Source organism: Bombyx mandarina, chromosome 05 (genome assembly GCF_030267445.1).
Source record: "Bombyx mandarina strain Sakado chromosome 05, ASM3026744v2".
NCBI classification, from domain to species: Eukaryota; Metazoa; Arthropoda; class Insecta; order Lepidoptera; family Bombycidae; genus Bombyx; species Bombyx mandarina.
In genome coordinates, this window is record NC_143212.1 from 5418365 (window position 1) to 5435028 (window position 16664).

Consider the following 16664-nt stretch of genomic DNA (forward strand, 5'->3'; position numbering starts at 1 on the left):
GGCGACGGTAACCATTCACCATCAGGTGGGCCGTATACTCGTCTGCCTACAAGGGCAATAAAAAAAAAAACGTAAATGCGCCACCCACTTTGATATATAAGTTCTAAGGTCTCAAGTATAGTTACAACGGCTGCTGGAGCTTCACGGCAGAAATAGGCAGGGTGGTGGTCCTACCCGCGCGGACTCACTAGAGGGTCTTACCGCCAGTAAAATGGACATGACAGGATATTATGACAGGAATTTGAGGTTTAATAATACTACTAATATTACTCGTACTATCCACTATAGGAAAACAGGAAATAAATTATCCATATATTTTTAACAAGACTAAAATATTACGAAGCTTAAGTAAGCAGGTAAATATATTAAATAAACATTAATATTTTAATGGACAGAAATCATCAAGCACTTACTTTCTCCTTGTGAAAGTGACCATGTCGCCGCCGGCGCCCAACCGGGAGTTTGACGATTCTAGTGACGCTTATGCAAATTGGCTAGTACCATTTAAATATTAAAATTTCAATCTGGGTTTTTTTATAAATTAAGTGTTAATAGTATTGAATTAATTAGAACGTGGGCATACTACATTCATTCATAAAAAAATATTGTTATAGAATCGTTGCTCACAATAGGCGCTGCTTTCAGTATAGGCCCATATCAGTTACAAAAGTAGTTCATATTCCTTTATACGTAGGTATTGATTTTATATGAACCAGTAGAATCTTTGAAGTTTTTAGGTTCAATGATATTTCAAATTTGTGCTTACATTCTGAAAATAAGCTGTTTTATCATTTAAAAAAGAACTTTATTCGTATTTTTCAAATACGGCATTATTTCTATTTTGTTTTGCTATCCAAAGTTCATTCCGAAGGAATCACCGGTTTTTAAAACTAATAAATTTATTTTCATCAGGGTTCGCGTCTATTATTATTTGGAGTTATGCTTGACAGCCTTGCCATCTTAGTATCATTTTAATTAAATTATAGCAACATTTGCAAAGCTTTAACACAATTTTACCAAATGCCTCATAAACTACACATTCATAAACACTGTACTCCACTTATGAAATTTAAGAAAATTCTGGTATGCAACGTCAATAGATTTACATATATGTTTGTGTATATTTTATTTATATATGTATTATATTTGTGTATGTATATAATATGTATTTTGATAGCAAAAATAGTTTTATCAACCGTCTAAATTCAAACGAATACACTTTGGGTTGGCTTCTATAACGCCGCAACCAGATAAACAATATACAAGGTTAAAGCCGCTTTCGTACTGCGCTATAATATAATAGTATATAGTATATAGACCATAGCACAACAATATTGCACACCATACATTGTTATGGACACGTTCACACTGTAACGTACTATATATTATGATTGGCTAAATATAGGCTGTTGTACTAGATGGCACTATAGTATAGCGTAGTCTGAAAGCAGCTTTAAAACTTCTAGTCAACGGGCCGCAGTGTGTGTGTGTGTGTGTGTGTGTGTGTGTGTGTGTGTGTATGTGTGTGAAAGAGACAGTGAATCCCGTAAATATGTCATGTTTCATTCCTTTAGAAATATCTTTTTCCTTAATAAAAAAAAGGTTGACAGCATGCCAATTCGCTGTTCCCAGACAGTATCTCAGATCAACGTCCTGTTTCTTTTTTTTTGATTCTAGAATATTCGGAGAGCATGTTTCAAGTAAAACTTACATATTTGTTTACGTAATATTAGGTATTATTTACATTTAAGAAGGATATCAGATTGAAGTATTTGAAGTATACGAAACGAGAAGAATAATGTGTTTTTTTTACGGATTCTACATTCTATTTTAAAATCAGAGTTGTTGTTATAACAGTTAAATGCTATTAGAATTTATTTAGTACATCCTGTTTAAAATGCGTCGCCAAATCCATGTGTGTTCTTAATGAAACTTCATATGCTCAACTTGACACTAAATTCTACATATTCGCCCAACTGAGCGCACTTTCTTCTCTTTCTTTTACGTAACGAGTGAAAGAGACTTCCGTTAGACAGTTTTCCTTTCTCGATGTTATACGTCAGCGAACATTTCTCCGGTTGGGAGTCGGTGTGGTTGTATCAAATCAGTGTTGGTGTAACGAAGGTGTCGTCTGCGTTTTTATCGGTTTTAATTCTAATAATTACGACCGCGACAGTAACGTGCTCTACAACTAGTTTCTAAGGAAACTTAATCGAGGGAAATTTTGAGCTAAGGTAAACCAATTCCAGTGTATTTTTACGTAGACTTTATTTTAATTCAATAATTTTTGTATTAAGTTTTTTTTGTGCTGTCTCCAATATTGATATTATAGAGTGTAATGAAATAATCGCTTTCATTATTAATCTTAAGATTTTAATGTAACGGCATTGCCTAGTGTAAAAGATATCAACGCACAGAAAACTATGTGTCGTTAAAATGCAGTGATGTTATGGTATTGATTATAATTTTTTATTGAAGTGTTTGGGTTGAGTTTGAAATTTGTCCGGTGTTAAGCGATTATCGGAATCGGCAAGCACTTAGAGACGTGAGGTCGATTTTGTAATCAACCAGTTGTGGGCATTAAATGTATAACTATTTCGGGACAGAAACAGGCCTTGCATAACATAGGTAGAAGTAACGTGCGTCACTTTTCTTGTACGAACTCATCACACGTTTAGATAGATTTATTGATTTAAGAATTAAAATCTCTCCGATTGTGTTTCAGGCCAAGCCTCAGGGAGTCAAGCTTCACGATGAGGCTCTCCCTGGTTTTTGAATTACTTTTGATATTCGTGCTGCTAGCATTCGCAGCCTCGAAAAGTGTCAGTGAGTATAATAGTTTATAATTTATCTATTGATTGAAGGCAACTAGAAATAGCATAACCATGTCATTTTTTTTTTTTTTTTTATTGCCTTTGTAGGCAGACGAGCTTACGGCACACCTGATAGTAAGTGGTCACCGTCGCTCATGGACGTCAGCAATGCTAGGGGCAGAGCCAAGCCGCTGCCTACTATTTTGTATGCTTTCTCAGAATCTTGGCACTTCGACCTCATCTATTCTAATTGAAATCCGGATGAGTGCCGTGAGCCGTGTTAGAAACAAAAGAAAATCGCTTAAAAACATCCGGAATAATACAAAGCCGCTGAAAACAATTAATTTGTTAGCTATTGAAAAACACGTGAAAGTGGCCAGTATCGATGTATTAGTCAAGTTTTTATGCATCGCAAACCGTTGTCTAGCGTGCTGGCTTGCGCGTTATTCAGTCGGAAGTTTTTAGTGATTTGGATTAAAACACGTGTTTCATAGATATAATAAATACTCGAGCAGTAATGGACATGTAACATTTAATTTTTTAAATAGAAAACGGTTGCGTTACGGCGCGGCGGATACTTATGCACGTTGAGAGTACATGAATTTGTAACTTTTATAGAGTTTATTACTTCCTAATTTGTCTTTTCTCTTTCTTATCTGTCAGTGTGCTCAGTGACCAAGCTAAAAGGAAACTAAGCATTTGGAGTATAAATTTTTTTAAATACGTTTTTATTTAGCACGCACCTTTTATATTTAACAGAAAAACAAAACCAAAGGAAAAGCATTCAGAACAGAAACGACGAGGACAAACCCGATGATGATGGCATTAACAAGTATTGCAAGTGTTCCGAGGCGTTTTGCAACTGTTGCCGGGATTTTTCCGTTCCAGTTATAAATTTGAATGGCCCAGGTACCTATACTATGTCTTGCAGTTTTAATTTCATCATACATCATGCTATTCACGTAATTTTCTTTTAAAAAAAAGTATTATAAATAAACAAGTAAAATAAGTAGAATACATTTTGATCAATTAAAATACAATTGACAATTATAAATTGTAGTTTGATCCAATGTAATTAAATACGACCATTTGTAAAGCTAACAAAAACGAATGCGTATAAAAGTTGAATTAGACAAAAAGTAGCGTTTGACGAAACGTAAATTGTAGTAACGGTAGGTATATGGTGTTTAGGCGTAACTGACCCTAATAATAATATAAACATTTATTCCAAAGAAAAATTACAAAAAAAAAAAGAATAATAACGAGGCTTGAAAAAGGTTAACGGCTCCCTAACAGTAAGGACTAAATCAGTATTGCGGCGACCCTTAGAACCACAAATGTTTACTCTTTTGCAGTTATAATATATGATTATTCTGACGAAGCATGTTGCGCATAATAACATGTACTTTTAGGTTAGGAATATTGTGTTCTTTTTTTTATAATAAATTAATGTTTAACCATCATATATGTGTACAAGTTAAATGAAATGTCTATGACGATGACATCGTGACATAATTAAAGATAAACAGTAAGCATTCAACAGCTCCAATCTAGGGAGGGCTTTCTTCTGTCTCAGAGGAAAGAAACAACGCATCTAAAATTAATTCTTTAAATTGTAATATATATATGATATTATGATACATTGTGTACTTTTTTGTATGCAAATAATAAAAGCCACTTACCAAATTTCGAATAAACTGTTGGTGTTTAAAAGTTTTAAGCACTTAATTGTATTGCAGGATGTGCGACTTTAATGTATCTGAATGGCGATAAAATGTCGGTATCTCTGAGCTTCGGTAAAAAGGTGATCACGAACAGAACTCTATCAAGTAAGTTTTTTTTTAAATCGTATTTCACTTACCAAAACCAAAGCTCGTGCTATCGAGAAATTATTCTACGTTGACCAAAAGTTAATCAAACTGTACAATTCAAAATATATTTAACTTTCTTTCAGGTCGCAAGCCGAGTCCTGTTTGTATGCCGTTACCTGGAGGCATATCAAAGTTCTGTGGACGAGTCTATAATATTGCACGAGCTGGAGAAGAGTTTCGAGCGTGCTTAGGTCTAGAGCTGCAGGCAAAGAGTACTGTGGAGGCAGCAGTTAGAGTGTCATGCTTCAAGTTTGGGCCCCGTGGAGTGACGTCGGAGCCGGCAGATCCTCTTCCGCTTGTTCCTCAGGATGAAAAGGAGGATGATGATGACGATGATGATGACGACGACGACTTTGGTCTCGGTGCTGATGACGATGATGAAGAAGAAGACGATGATGATGATGATGATGAAGGTGCGTATGGAATATTTTTTTATCATCATTTTTTTTTACGTTCTAGATAGTGAACCAGTTTCACGCCCATCTGGTGTTAAGTGATTACTGGAGCCTATATCGTGAATGTTGCTATCCACCTTGAGACGTGAGGTGAATGTATCAGTTGTATTCTAGCACTACTGACCATCATACCAGCGATATAGATTGACGCACCCTTAAAATCGGAAGCTATGATGCTTTGAAAACTAGCTCTGTTAGCTTACAATACATTTTATCCAAACACTACTACACTGGGTCCTTCAAATTATTTGTAACAATACTTCGAATTGTAACTATAATTGAGATCTTAGAACTTATATCTCAAGGTGGGTGGAGCATTTACGTTGTAGATGTCTATGGGCTCCAGTAACCACTTAGCACCAGGTGGGCTGTGAGCTCGTCCACCCATCTAAGCAATACAAAAAAAAAACAAAAAAAAACCGTTAAAATATTAGAATAATTTTTTTCTTATTTTAGGCGAACTAGATGCCGTTAACGATGTAGAAAGTGCAGATTATACAGGGTTTAGTCTTTTGGGCGAAGACATTTTAGGTGATCTGTTTGGTTCCTCCGGTGGTAAAAAACCCAATAAAATTAAAAAGAAGCAAGCTCCTGCGGTTACTTCTACGACTTCGACAACTACGAGACGCCCTCGACCCTCTCGCCGCCCATCAAGAAGACCAACACGAACAACAACTCCTTTACCAATCAGATCCACTACTGTAAGAGTTCGCCCAGTCAACGGTAATCGCCGAACTACTCGCCGGCCCACTAGACGTCCAGGCAATGGAGGGCGTCCGCAAAGGCGGACAACCACTGAATCTACATCTACCTCAATCTCCACAACTACAACATCAGCTCCAATAGCCATTGCATCCGATATACCTGTGGTTCAAACAACAGAGAACATAGCTATTATTAGCAGTATAAATACCGAAAAATATGAGCCTGTAGCTATCATAGATCAGAAAGCTGAGCCAACGATGAAAATAACTACCCCAAATAGTGTAACTGAGTTTATTCAAGATCCCAGTTTGGAGATGTCTTTAGCGCATATAACCGGTCAATTATCATCTATGCAAGTCACACCATTACAACCAAATAATGAAAAGGAGTCTAACATACCGAAAATAGAGTCTGATATGAAATACGAAAAGGTAGAAACGCTCACTCCCAAAACTCCATCAACTGTTGCTTTTGATGTTACATCAGGAGAAGCTGTAACCGATGATATGATACAGATAGTCCAAAGTCTCGATTCAAGTTCAGAAGAAATTTCACCCACAAAAGAATCAATAACTGCAGACGAAAGTCGAGGACACTTTTATAATTTTGGTTCTCATTATGAAGGCCTTACCTTACCCAAAAAGAAAAACAGAAATCCACAGTTTGCACTAGAGGATTTGGATGTTTTAGATTTAACTGAAATCGGTGAAAATATCGGTGATCAATTTGGTATATTTGGTGGCAGAAAGAGGCAGAATAAACTTAAGCCAAACAAACATCGTGACGGTAGAGACGGCGATGAGTATGATGAAATGTTTGATGTCATTTCGCTTGATGCTTTAACGCGAAAATCTGATACAGGTAACAAAAATATTAAAAAAGATCGAAGAAGACAAAACAAAATGATGAGAGACTTATGGCCGGAGGCATGAAGTATTTCGGACTAGTTTAAGTAATAGATGTAATTATTAATTTATTTCTTTTATTACCGCCCTTAATTTAAAATGGATGTTTCTAGCTGTGTAAATAGATTTTGTCTGATTTTATTTATTATGCATGTATGAGAATAAAGATATGCCTTCATTTTCTTAATTATTTTCTACTTTTGAAGTCTAGTCAATCGACTAACGGAGACCTATAGATTTTGTCATATCTTTACACTATAGCCATTTTATTTAGAAACTATTAGCACTATTTAGATGATAGGTGTAATTTGTAATATAATGGCGTATCCACCTTCTCGGCCCAGCTATTTAGTTGTTTGGTAAATTCATCTCTCAACTTTTATTTTGCCAAATACCCTGCCCAGTTCCTGCCATGTTTAGTTTTTAAGAATGTCCTTGTTTTTGACCATTTTTCAGTTTAAAGATATTCTTTTAAATTGAACTTTTTCAGTGAGTACTCGATATTTACGTTATAGTTCCCTTTAATTCGAAATTATGTCGAACCAAGTAATTGTGATAACTTTTTTTGTTTTTGTTTTTTGTTCGCTTTGATGAGTGGACGAGCTCACAGCCCTCCTAGTGTTAAGTGGTTACTGGAGACCACAGACATCTACAACGTAAATGCACCACCCACCTTGAGATATAAGTTCTAAGGTTTCAAGTATAGTTACAACGACTGTCTGACCCTTCAAACCGAAACGCATTACGGTTTCAGGGCAGAAATAGGCAGGGCGGTGGTACCTACCCGCGCGGACTCACAAGAGGCCCTACCACCAATAAATTTATATACACATGTAATTGAGAGATTTAAAATATGTCGTCACCAATTGGCATTTGATTGATCGTTGGATAAGTATGATTTTTTAAATATAAATCAATAGGTTGAAATATATCTATGCTTGAAATTTAGCAAATCCTTCCCTCTCAGCGGAGTCCTCGAGCTCCGCCCGACAGAAATCATTGCACCTTCACAAAAAAAAAAACCAGAAACTTTGCTATTGTTACATATATTACGTAAACGAATAAATAATAATTAAATAAAGTTTAATTGGATTGCTAACAGGGTACTAATGTACTTAAGACGTTCGATGAAATGGAATTGGCATTATCTTATTGCTATTATTGCTCTTATCGAATCATATAGTTTAACATTGTACCTTTACGCAGATTAGGAGAGTAGTTGGCTTAATTGACAAGTTCTCCCGTGTACATATTTGTATCGTATAAGCAACACCAAATCGGTCGTAATAGCGAACCTCGGCAAAAGGCTGTTTATAATGAAGAAGATCCTTGGGTAGATCATGATGATGATTAATGCGTGTCGAGCTTAACAAAAGTACACGAATGACTTCCACAGTTAAAGAAGAACATAATGTAATAAAATATAACATAAGTTATTTAGGGACATCGGAACTGCTACTACATTTTATAAGCGAGCTTTCGGAACAGGTGAGCTAAAAGTTAAAACTTAAAAGTTATTATGTTTATGAACGAATACTTATCACGAAGTGGGCCGTGAGCTCTGATCTGTAGCAAAGAATAAGGACAAGGGAAATTTTCATATTATACATAAGTCTAATTATCTCGTGGCTTTGTTGTAAACACAGAATTACAAATGTAAAAACTACTACTCCTACTATGAAAAGGTCAAATTTGCAATAATACTTTTTGCAATTTTCTTAAAGAAATTTTCCTTAAATAACACAAAACAGATTTTACTGTCACAATACAATACAATATTTGCTCCTGTTGATGAATAAATTAAATTTATTGATTGTTTGTTATAAATAATATTTCTCCACATGTATATTTCTAGCTATATCACTCATGAATTCCAGTCACGCATCAAGTAGCGAAAGTCATCGATTTCATTATCACTTTAAAGTAAACTTTCTCTTGCATTGACATTAAAATTTGAAACTTGTTCTGAACTGTACGCAGCACTATTGTATAGTTAGTACTGTTTAAATACTCTGTGTATGTATCTGTAATTTGTAGTGTACTGATCGTCGCATCAGAAATAATAAATCAAGGAACCATTAAATCGTTTCTGTTATTTCCATCATGACAAATGTCTTTAAAATAATGTATTTCCGTTTGTTTATTTTAATTTTATTTATCAAAGCTTATCAATGTGAGTATTTCATATTAATTAATTAATTTTAAAATTTCAGTTCAAAGAATCAGAGAATACTCTGATTCGCTCTTTTTTAGGCGTTACGGTGTATGCCGGCCGTAGAAGAAGAATCCTCACATGAGACTCCTGCCTACCATAGTATTGCTGGGACTGTAATTTAATTGACTTAAAAGTTCCCAAGAGTCAAATTTATTTGCCATCTCCTAAATAGTTAGTAATTAATGCAATTCGTTACTATAGTTTCAACTTGAATTAAAGAAATAATTACCTACTGCCGCAAAAAAGGGGGGTAGGTGTGTACAGCGACGAGCTCCATTATCAGGACCAACGTTTTTGGTAAACAGTCAAAGTGAATAATTTTACTGATAAATTATATTTATAATCCTCAGTCTAATATATCACGACGAGCTTATGCCAGTTAGTCAGTAATGCTATTTAAAAAAAAGGGTTTTCGTGTTTTTTTTTTCGTGTGATTCGTTTTTGATATTCCTCATTTCTTTTTAGGTGATATCGAATTTGATAAGGATAAAGAAAAAGATTACAATGAAATAAAATTCAAAATACCCAAAATTGTTTGGAAACAGGCTTTCGATCCCACACCAATTCTTAGAAGTCCTATAACTATAGTGTTACCGATACACGTTCAACAAGATGATAATAATGAAATTGCTGGTGAAACAGACGATATTGATACTGAAAATGTAGCTGTGGACTCAACCCTTGTTGAAGATTCACCAGCTGATCAAAATAACCCGGAACCTGTTGAAGACACTCCTGTATCAATAAGCTCTCTAAGCCCAGTGAGTACTGTCACACAAGCAACTGATGTTGAACCTGAACAAGAAGTAGTTGGGCAAGTGATTCGATTTCCATGCTCATGTATTTCTGGACAATGTGGTTGTTGTACTGGAGCTATACTTGAAAGATTCAAAATGAAGACCTGTGGTAATATTTCATTTGTACCTGAAGATTTTGTTTTCGACGTAAGACTGAGTGTTAATAATAATACAGTGGTTCGACGCCGTGTATCAGGTAAATGCAGATGCAATACAAATATTAAATAGCTAGTTTTTTTTAAAATTACAACAAAAATCACCTGCCTTATCGTTGTTGCAGCTAGTGATCCTCCACCTATTTGTTTTAATCCAAGAAGAGCACCTTTCGTCCGTGTTTGTGCAGAAATTTCAAATATTCGCATTAGAAACAGGAATGCGTTCGCTTGCCTTGAAATAAATGCTGATATTGGCGGGTTTACAATTTATTCAGCCTCATTTCGATGCTTTAGGTGGGTAACATTTGTTATAAAACACAAAAATTATATTTTCAACCGTAATTTTACGATTACGTTAAGCTTGCACCATGTTCTTACCATTTTTCGTTCATTACACTGAAAATTTATTTTTTATTTTAGCCTTGGGTCTAAAGGTCTACAAACAGGTCTAAAACCTAAGCCTGTTTCATCAGGTCCTACTCCGGTTAGCTTATTTGGAAACAGTAACAACGAAGATGAAGGAGGTTTTCTAGAAAACGCAGCAGGAGCTGTTTTTGGTGGTGATGAAGGTGGTCTTTTTGGTGGTTCAGATGGATTATTTGGTGGTGGGAACGATGAAGGACCATTAGATACTATCGGAGATGCCATAGGTGATTTTTTCGATGGACGAAAAATAGATTAGTTTATAGTTAGGTTTTTAATGTGTATCAATATCATGTTAAAGTTAATTTCATAATAAGTTTTAAATTTAAATGGAATTTTAATTTAATAGTAAGATCCTTCCTAAAATATATCATCCTGTTAAATATATCCTGTTGAACTGATTAAACTAGTTAATAAATTCTTAATCAGCAAGTAAAAATACAATTCAATAAACTAATTTATCACGTGAAAGTTTGTTTTCATGGAAGTTAAGCATCGCGTATGCGTGAACCGGTTCGAAACTTTGCTTGAGAATTCGAGATTCTGTGTTGAGTAGACGATAAGAGCGCGCGTACCTTCGCTTCGAGCTTTATAATGTTATACTTAACTATATTTTTTGGTATTATCAGTATAGCCATAGACACAGCAGAGACAGGTAAGAAAATATAATTTTATATACGACTATACAATAATTTTAATGCGTGCTCGAAAATATAAGATGCAACGTTCTTAAAAACTTTTTAGCAGTTTTAGAAGTTGAAAACAAGAACATTACTGAAAATGGAAACATCGATCTGCTGAGAGCGGCAGTGCTTAAAAGCATTTTTCAGCATAATGGCACAGTCATTTTAAGAGGTCGACAAAATGTAAATGGGAGTTTAAGCGATTCACGACGTTGTTCCTGTGTTCTGGGTGTTTGCAAATGTTGTACGGGGTACATAATGGATTTATTGAATCAAAAAGCATGTATGAAAGTGACATATCATCCTGGAGACTTCGCGTTTGATGTTGCTATGTCAATGAATAATAGGATTCTGTATGAAAATTCTTTGTCAGGTAAATATTGAACATTTTATATTATGTACAATTTCGTATTACTATTAAAATAAGTTCGACGACATGAATTTGTTGTGGTCAAAAATAACTCTGTATGCGGTTTAAATTAAGTTAAAAATTTGTAGGTAAAAATCCAAAACCTATTTGCATTAATCCTCCGAGGCTAACAAATTTGAGAGTGTGTGCAAAATTTTACAACGTTTTCTTCCCCGGAAGAAACTTTCACTTTTGTCTTGCGATGACAGGACAATGGAGGTCGGTCGAGCTCTTTAACATGGCGTTTGATTGTTTGAGGTAAGTCTGAATTTTTTAAAGTCCGCGATATGATGTAAAGCGCGTATATTTGAAGACTGTATTATAACCATGTTTTGCATAGATGACAAACTCATTAATTACAACTACATAATCAGAAAGCATTAAATAACTAATGACTGTAAGCACTAAGTTGTGATGACGGGAGTTACTCGTGATTTTGAATCATGGAATTGTAAATTGATTTACCAATATTTCAGAATGGGTGCAAACGGCTTAGCTATGGTAAAACCTGATGAAAATGGAGGCATACCTATACCAGATCCTCATGGAGGTGTAGACGCCGTCATTGACGCAGGAGAAGATAACATCGAAGAATACGACGATAATGTAGTACGATCGCTCTTAGACGATTTATTTGATGATGATGACGATGAACGCTAAAACTTTACCAACGAGCTTTGTTAACAATAATATTAAGACTTTCATCAAATTCTATTTATATTTTGGTAATAAACAATTGTGTTTTTCAATGTGTTAATCATTATTGAGAAATAAAGTTTAGTGAAATAATTGATTTCCATTGTCAACGTACAGTGGTGGTATGTAATATCGATTCGTTACGCAGGAGTTTCTCTAGAAAGTACCGCAAGTCAGTTGCGTCCGAACAACGCATACCTTGCATACAGATAATTTGTCACTTTGTATATTGACGTAGGTTTTCGGGGTACGGTCATTTGTATTGTGTCCCTAGAGGCGGAAACAAATCACTGTTTGGTCGGAACAGACTTTCGAACAGAAATGGAATGGAAAATGATAGTATTTTTACTTTTACCATGTTGTTTTCTTTTAATTTCTGGTAAGTGTTTATCGATCACGACGTTATATTTTAAATTGGAATTTTGTTTGTGTCGCTAATTACGTTTCATAATCAATGAGTAACTTTCAAACTTAATAAAATTAATTTGTTCATTATAATCAGTGATATAATAATATTCCTATAATGTTTACAGGAAATACATTAAAAAAGAGTAGACAAATTTTCAAAAGCAGTAGAACAGATAATACAATGGAAGTATCCGATTTTTCAGTATACTACGATATTGACACTAATGAGGTAAACATTATTTAATTTTTTACTAATCTATTATGTACCCGTAGGTGTTATAATTACAGATAATGTTAACTTTTATTTTTTATAGACCATAAGAAAAATGATGCCACGTCCTTGGTATCAACCTGGTTGGTTACTTCGTTTTCCATTCCGGGGTGGAAAGTGCGTCTGCGAAGAATTAAAATGCACTTGCTGTACCGGAGTACGGATTCCCGCCTTTAATTTTGACAGGCGAAGTAAGTTAGACTTCATTATTTAATCATTAATTACTTTTTAACCGACTTCAAAAAAGCAGGAGGTTCTCAATTCGAATGTATTTTTTTTTAATGTTAATTACCTCATACTTTTGTCTGGGTGAATCGATTTTGATGATTCTTTTTTTATTAGAAAGCTGACGTTTCCCGTGTGGTCCCATTTCAATTTAGTCCAGTTCTGATAACGGTATTCGTGAAAAAACCATATAAGTCTTAAATTTGCATTAAGTACGTGCGCGACAAATAGATGAATAACTCAATAATTAAATATCACGCCAACCGATTTCGTTGATTATTGTTTTTAGTGTATATTAATTTGTTTTCGAATACCCTTTTTTTCTATTTGAAGTCAGTTTTTGTTAAAGCATGTTACATAATTCACTGTTGAATTATAATAATATAATATTTATTATTGACTTTATATTATGTTATAGCATGTGCGATATTGACATACGAGCCAACGGAAACAATGATCGACTTGGAGGTTAAGATGAACAACGAAACTGTTTTAAGAAACTCTTATTCAGGTAAAAAGATCCACAACATGCGCTTGAAGTCGCTAAATGTGATCACAGTAATCAATTCAGAACACTTTTATGAAGAAAATTATGAACTCACCTTCGAACTTATAATAAATACTGTAATGATCCTACCTACAAATTCAAATACAGCAAACAACACTTTTAATTTTGTGCATGGATTAGGTCATTCTGTTTTAATTAACACAACAATTTTTATTCAACAACTAGCTGACCCGGCAGACTTCGTAGTGTCTCAATCGATAAATAAAAGTACCTACCTAAATTTTTGTATAAAATAAACTTAAAACAAACAAAAGGAATCCGTTCGACGTCCGATTTTCATATTTATCTACCTTTTAAACCTTCTCTAGACTTCCACAAATAATTCAAGACCAAAATTTGCGAAATCGTTCCAGCCGTTCTCGAGTTTTAGCGAGACTAACGAACAGCGATTCATTTTTATATATATAGATTTCCTTATATTTTATTCAGAAAAAAATAATTTTCAAGGAAAAAGCTTTGTATAACATAATTGCTGTTTTCAGCCCGCAACCCACCACCTTTTTGCGTGCCGATTCCAGTACCATATCTACCTCCTGGCTTAGTAGATATGTGTGTGCGGCTTTTTGATATAAAAATCGTGGATCAAAAACTGCACGTTTGTATGGATATGGACACTAGGATAGACAAAGCACCAGTTGTTGTGAGTGTTTTCGTTATTTAAGATTTTCTGTTCATTTTGTTATTGACTTATCTTGAAACATGAAGTCGAAGACTAATTGTCTGACGGCTGTAACACCAGTCAACTTGGAACAGCTTGCAACCATTTCATGTCAATTTTCATCAAATTATCCCACTTTTAAATCTGTTTACGCTTCGATTTACGTAGGTATACTTCATAAGAAAAATATGGTATAGTGTATAATTAATATTGACTATAATAACTCATCATTAAGAAAAGCAATTGAAATAGCGATTTAAATTTTTTTTTCAACAAACAAAAAAAAACTATCGGTCATATTCATTTACATTTTACTGGATGCGTTTTCGTTTATATCGATTTTATGCGCGGTTAAGTCGCGCGTGCATTTTACAATGCGTGTCCATGATTTTATGCAGGTTTCCTGAAAAGTTTAACTTTCTAATAACTTCGTCATCACTATTCGAAAAATAATAATTACTCTTAGTACACCGTCAAGTATAACTAGTCAGTTTGTTTATGGTTGAAATATACCGGTGTATCAACAATACACTGAGAGGCCAGATTTTCGAATTCTATGGATTAATCTTGCTTGAATGGTAACATCGTCTAGGAAATTGATTGAGGTGAAATATTACTCATACCATCACCACTATTAAAATGCAGACAACTTTTAACTGACACTTTTTGATTGCCTCTAGTAATCTGGTGCTCCAGTCGACTGATCATTGCTAAAAATATTTGTTATCCGGGATCCAGAGGCCAGAGTTTCGAATTCTTTGGATTAACTTTGCTCGAACCGTAACATCGTGGTCTAGAAATTTGTTTCAGGTGATTTATTACTTAAACCATTACGGCTACCAAAATTTTCGATTGCGTCTAGTAATCTGAGTCTCCAGTCGAGTATCTTAAAAGTATTAGGTACCCAGGATCTGATTATATTTCTTATTACCTCGTGTATTTGTTACCGACACTTATAAAACTGGAAAATATCCTGTTCTCTGGGGCTTGGGGCTCTTGAATGTCGAACGATCAATGTACATCTGAGATTTACTGACCTAGTAAATAAAGTTTGTATTTTTTTTTTATCTATAGGTGCTACATTTCGATTGTATGGACATGGGATTTAACGGCGTTGGTCTATCAAAGCCCAGTGGTAGCACTAACATATCACCTGGTTTGGTTGAAGGTGCATCTAGCAGCACTGAGTCAACCCAAGTAGCCTACGATATTTTCGATCCTATTACCGATACTCAACCCACCACGGAAGCAATGTTTACTAACACAGTCAAATATATTTAGTAATAAATTTATTTATTTTTCAAATATCCAAGTTTTATTTTATATCTATCTTCAGTCGCTCCACTTTTTTTACTATCGTAAAGTATCTATGATACTGAACACCTTTCTTGTAACCATGCAAGTGCTGTCTATCGTACGATAATGGTATTTAATAGAACTGGTGGCAGGACGTCTTGTGAGTCCGCACGGGTAGGTACCACCATCCTGCCTACAAGTATTTTTAGCGTGAAGCAGTAATGCGTTTCGGTTTGAAAGGTGAGGCAGCCGTTGTTCTTTAAAAACTGAGACGTTAGAAGTAATGTCGCAAGGTAGGTGGTGGCATTTACGGCGTAGGTGTCTGCGGGCTTCGGTAACCGTTAAACACCAGGTGGGGTGTGAGCTCGTCCATCCACCTAAACCTAAACACAAATAATAATAATAAATGCGAGGAATCCATATTGTACTGTTCTTTGCTATGCTACTGTTATGTCAAAAACATTCTCTAAAATGCCTATAGCTACCGACAATTTCGTTTAGTTTTAGGATTCGATCAGTGGTAAAAGCTACCAATGACTTAGTTTTTTTTACCTAACCCTGTTCCGTAGCCTCGACGGGCTATTCTGGTTTCACCTTGATGGTGGAGGAGATCACGGGGCTCAGCCTGAGATACATTGCAGTCATACGTACATCTTTCCTAACAAGAACAGTCCTTCGCTGAATCTATTACCGAATTGGAATCGCGACCCGCTATACAGATACGGCTAAAAACACAGCGGGTGTCTTCGAGGGTTAAGTTGCATAATATATCCAAATGCATATGACATTTTTTACTGGTGGTAGGACCTCATGTGAGTCCGCACGGGTAGGTACCACCACCCCGCCTATTTCTGCCGTGAAGCAGTAATGCGTTTCGGCTTGAAGGGTGGGGCAGGCGTTGTAACTATATTGAGACCTTAGAACTTATATCTTAAGGTGGGTGGCGCATTTACGTTGTAAATGTCTATGGGCTCCAGTAACCACTTAACACCAGCTGGGCTGTGCGCTCGTCCACCAATCTAAGCAATAAAAATAAAAAATAAAAAAAAGACACAAGAATTCGGAATAAGAAATTTCTATTTTCTAAGTTTTCTTTTTTTGTTTTCTTAAG

At 35.1% G+C, this 16664-nt stretch overlaps 4 protein-coding genes across 5 annotated transcripts; all 4 read left to right on the forward strand.

Moving 5' to 3' along the window:
• The first annotated feature begins 2091 nt into the window (after positions 1-2091).
• LOC114241418 (uncharacterized) lies at positions 2092-6936 on the forward strand. Its single transcript, XM_028172252.2, has 6 exons — positions 2092-2234; positions 2726-2826; positions 3573-3722; positions 4553-4642; positions 4768-5097; positions 5596-6936. The coding sequence occupies exons 2-6, from the start codon at positions 2754-2756 to the stop codon at positions 6774-6776; spliced, it is 1824 nt and encodes a 607-aa protein (XP_028028053.2). The 5' UTR covers positions 2092-2234; positions 2726-2753; the 3' UTR covers positions 6777-6936.
• A 1645-nt stretch (positions 6937-8581) lies between these two features.
• LOC114241390 (uncharacterized) lies at positions 8582-10750 on the forward strand. The gene is made up of 4 exons (XM_028172211.2): positions 8582-8922; positions 9430-9957; positions 10042-10210; positions 10337-10750. Exons 1-4 carry the CDS (start codon positions 8853-8855, stop codon positions 10596-10598), a joined length of 1029 nt encoding a protein of 342 aa, XP_028028012.2. The 5' UTR covers positions 8582-8852; the 3' UTR covers positions 10599-10750.
• Positions 10751-10783: 33 nt separating this feature from the next.
• On the forward strand, positions 10784-12180 carry LOC114241305 (uncharacterized). Of its 2 annotated transcripts, none has more exons than XM_028172091.2 (4): positions 10784-10994; positions 11084-11395; positions 11521-11689; positions 11908-12180. In XM_028172091.2, exons 1-4 carry the CDS (start codon positions 10934-10936, stop codon positions 12089-12091), a joined length of 726 nt encoding a protein of 241 aa, XP_028027892.2. In that variant the 5' UTR covers positions 10784-10933; the 3' UTR covers positions 12092-12180. The 2 variants fall into 2 exon arrangements, with proteins under 2 accessions (XP_028027892.2, XP_089583708.1); XM_089727582.1 differs by having other exon boundaries at positions 11087-11395.
• Positions 12181-12303: 123 nt separating this feature from the next.
• Positions 12304-15556, forward strand: LOC114241394 (uncharacterized). Its single transcript, XM_028172217.2, has 6 exons — positions 12304-12506; positions 12661-12764; positions 12850-12997; positions 13450-13542; positions 14082-14239; positions 15332-15556. Exons 1-6 carry the CDS (start codon positions 12449-12451, stop codon positions 15536-15538), a joined length of 768 nt encoding a protein of 255 aa, XP_028028018.2. The 5' UTR covers positions 12304-12448; the 3' UTR covers positions 15539-15556.
• Positions 15557-16664: the final 1108 nt, after the last annotated feature.

Coding starts and splice junctions, on each gene's coding strand:
- LOC114241390 (XM_028172211.2), top strand. CDS start 8,853: ATGACAAATGTCTTTAAAATAATGTATTTCCGTTTGTTTATTTTAATT. Junction 8,923..9,429: donor ATTTATCAAAGCTTATCAAT/GTGAGTATTTCA, acceptor ATTTCTTTTTAG/GTGATATCGAATTTGATAAG. Junction 9,958..10,041: donor GGTTCGACGCCGTGTATCAG/GTAAATGCAGAT, acceptor TCGTTGTTGCAG/CTAGTGATCCTCCACCTATT.
- LOC114241394 (XM_028172217.2), top strand. CDS start 12,449: ATGGAATGGAAAATGATAGTATTTTTACTTTTACCATGTTGTTTTCTT. Junction 12,507..12,660: donor TTGTTTTCTTTTAATTTCTG/GTAAGTGTTTAT, acceptor TAATGTTTACAG/GAAATACATTAAAAAAGAGT. Junction 12,998..13,449: donor CTTTAATTTTGACAGGCGAA/GTAAGTTAGACT, acceptor ATTATGTTATAG/CATGTGCGATATTGACATAC.
- LOC114241305 (XM_028172091.2), top strand. CDS start 10,934: ATGTTATACTTAACTATATTTTTTGGTATTATCAGTATAGCCATAGAC. Junction 10,995..11,083: donor CATAGACACAGCAGAGACAG/GTAAGAAAATAT, acceptor AAAACTTTTTAG/CAGTTTTAGAAGTTGAAAAC. Junction 11,396..11,520: donor GTATGAAAATTCTTTGTCAG/GTAAATATTGAA, acceptor AAAAATTTGTAG/GTAAAAATCCAAAACCTATT.
- LOC114241418 (XM_028172252.2), top strand. CDS start 2,754: ATGAGGCTCTCCCTGGTTTTTGAATTACTTTTGATATTCGTGCTGCTA. Junction 3,723..4,552: donor TATAAATTTGAATGGCCCAG/GTACCTATACTA, acceptor ATTGTATTGCAG/GATGTGCGACTTTAATGTAT. Junction 5,098..5,595: donor TGATGATGATGATGATGAAG/GTGCGTATGGAA, acceptor TTCTTATTTTAG/GCGAACTAGATGCCGTTAAC.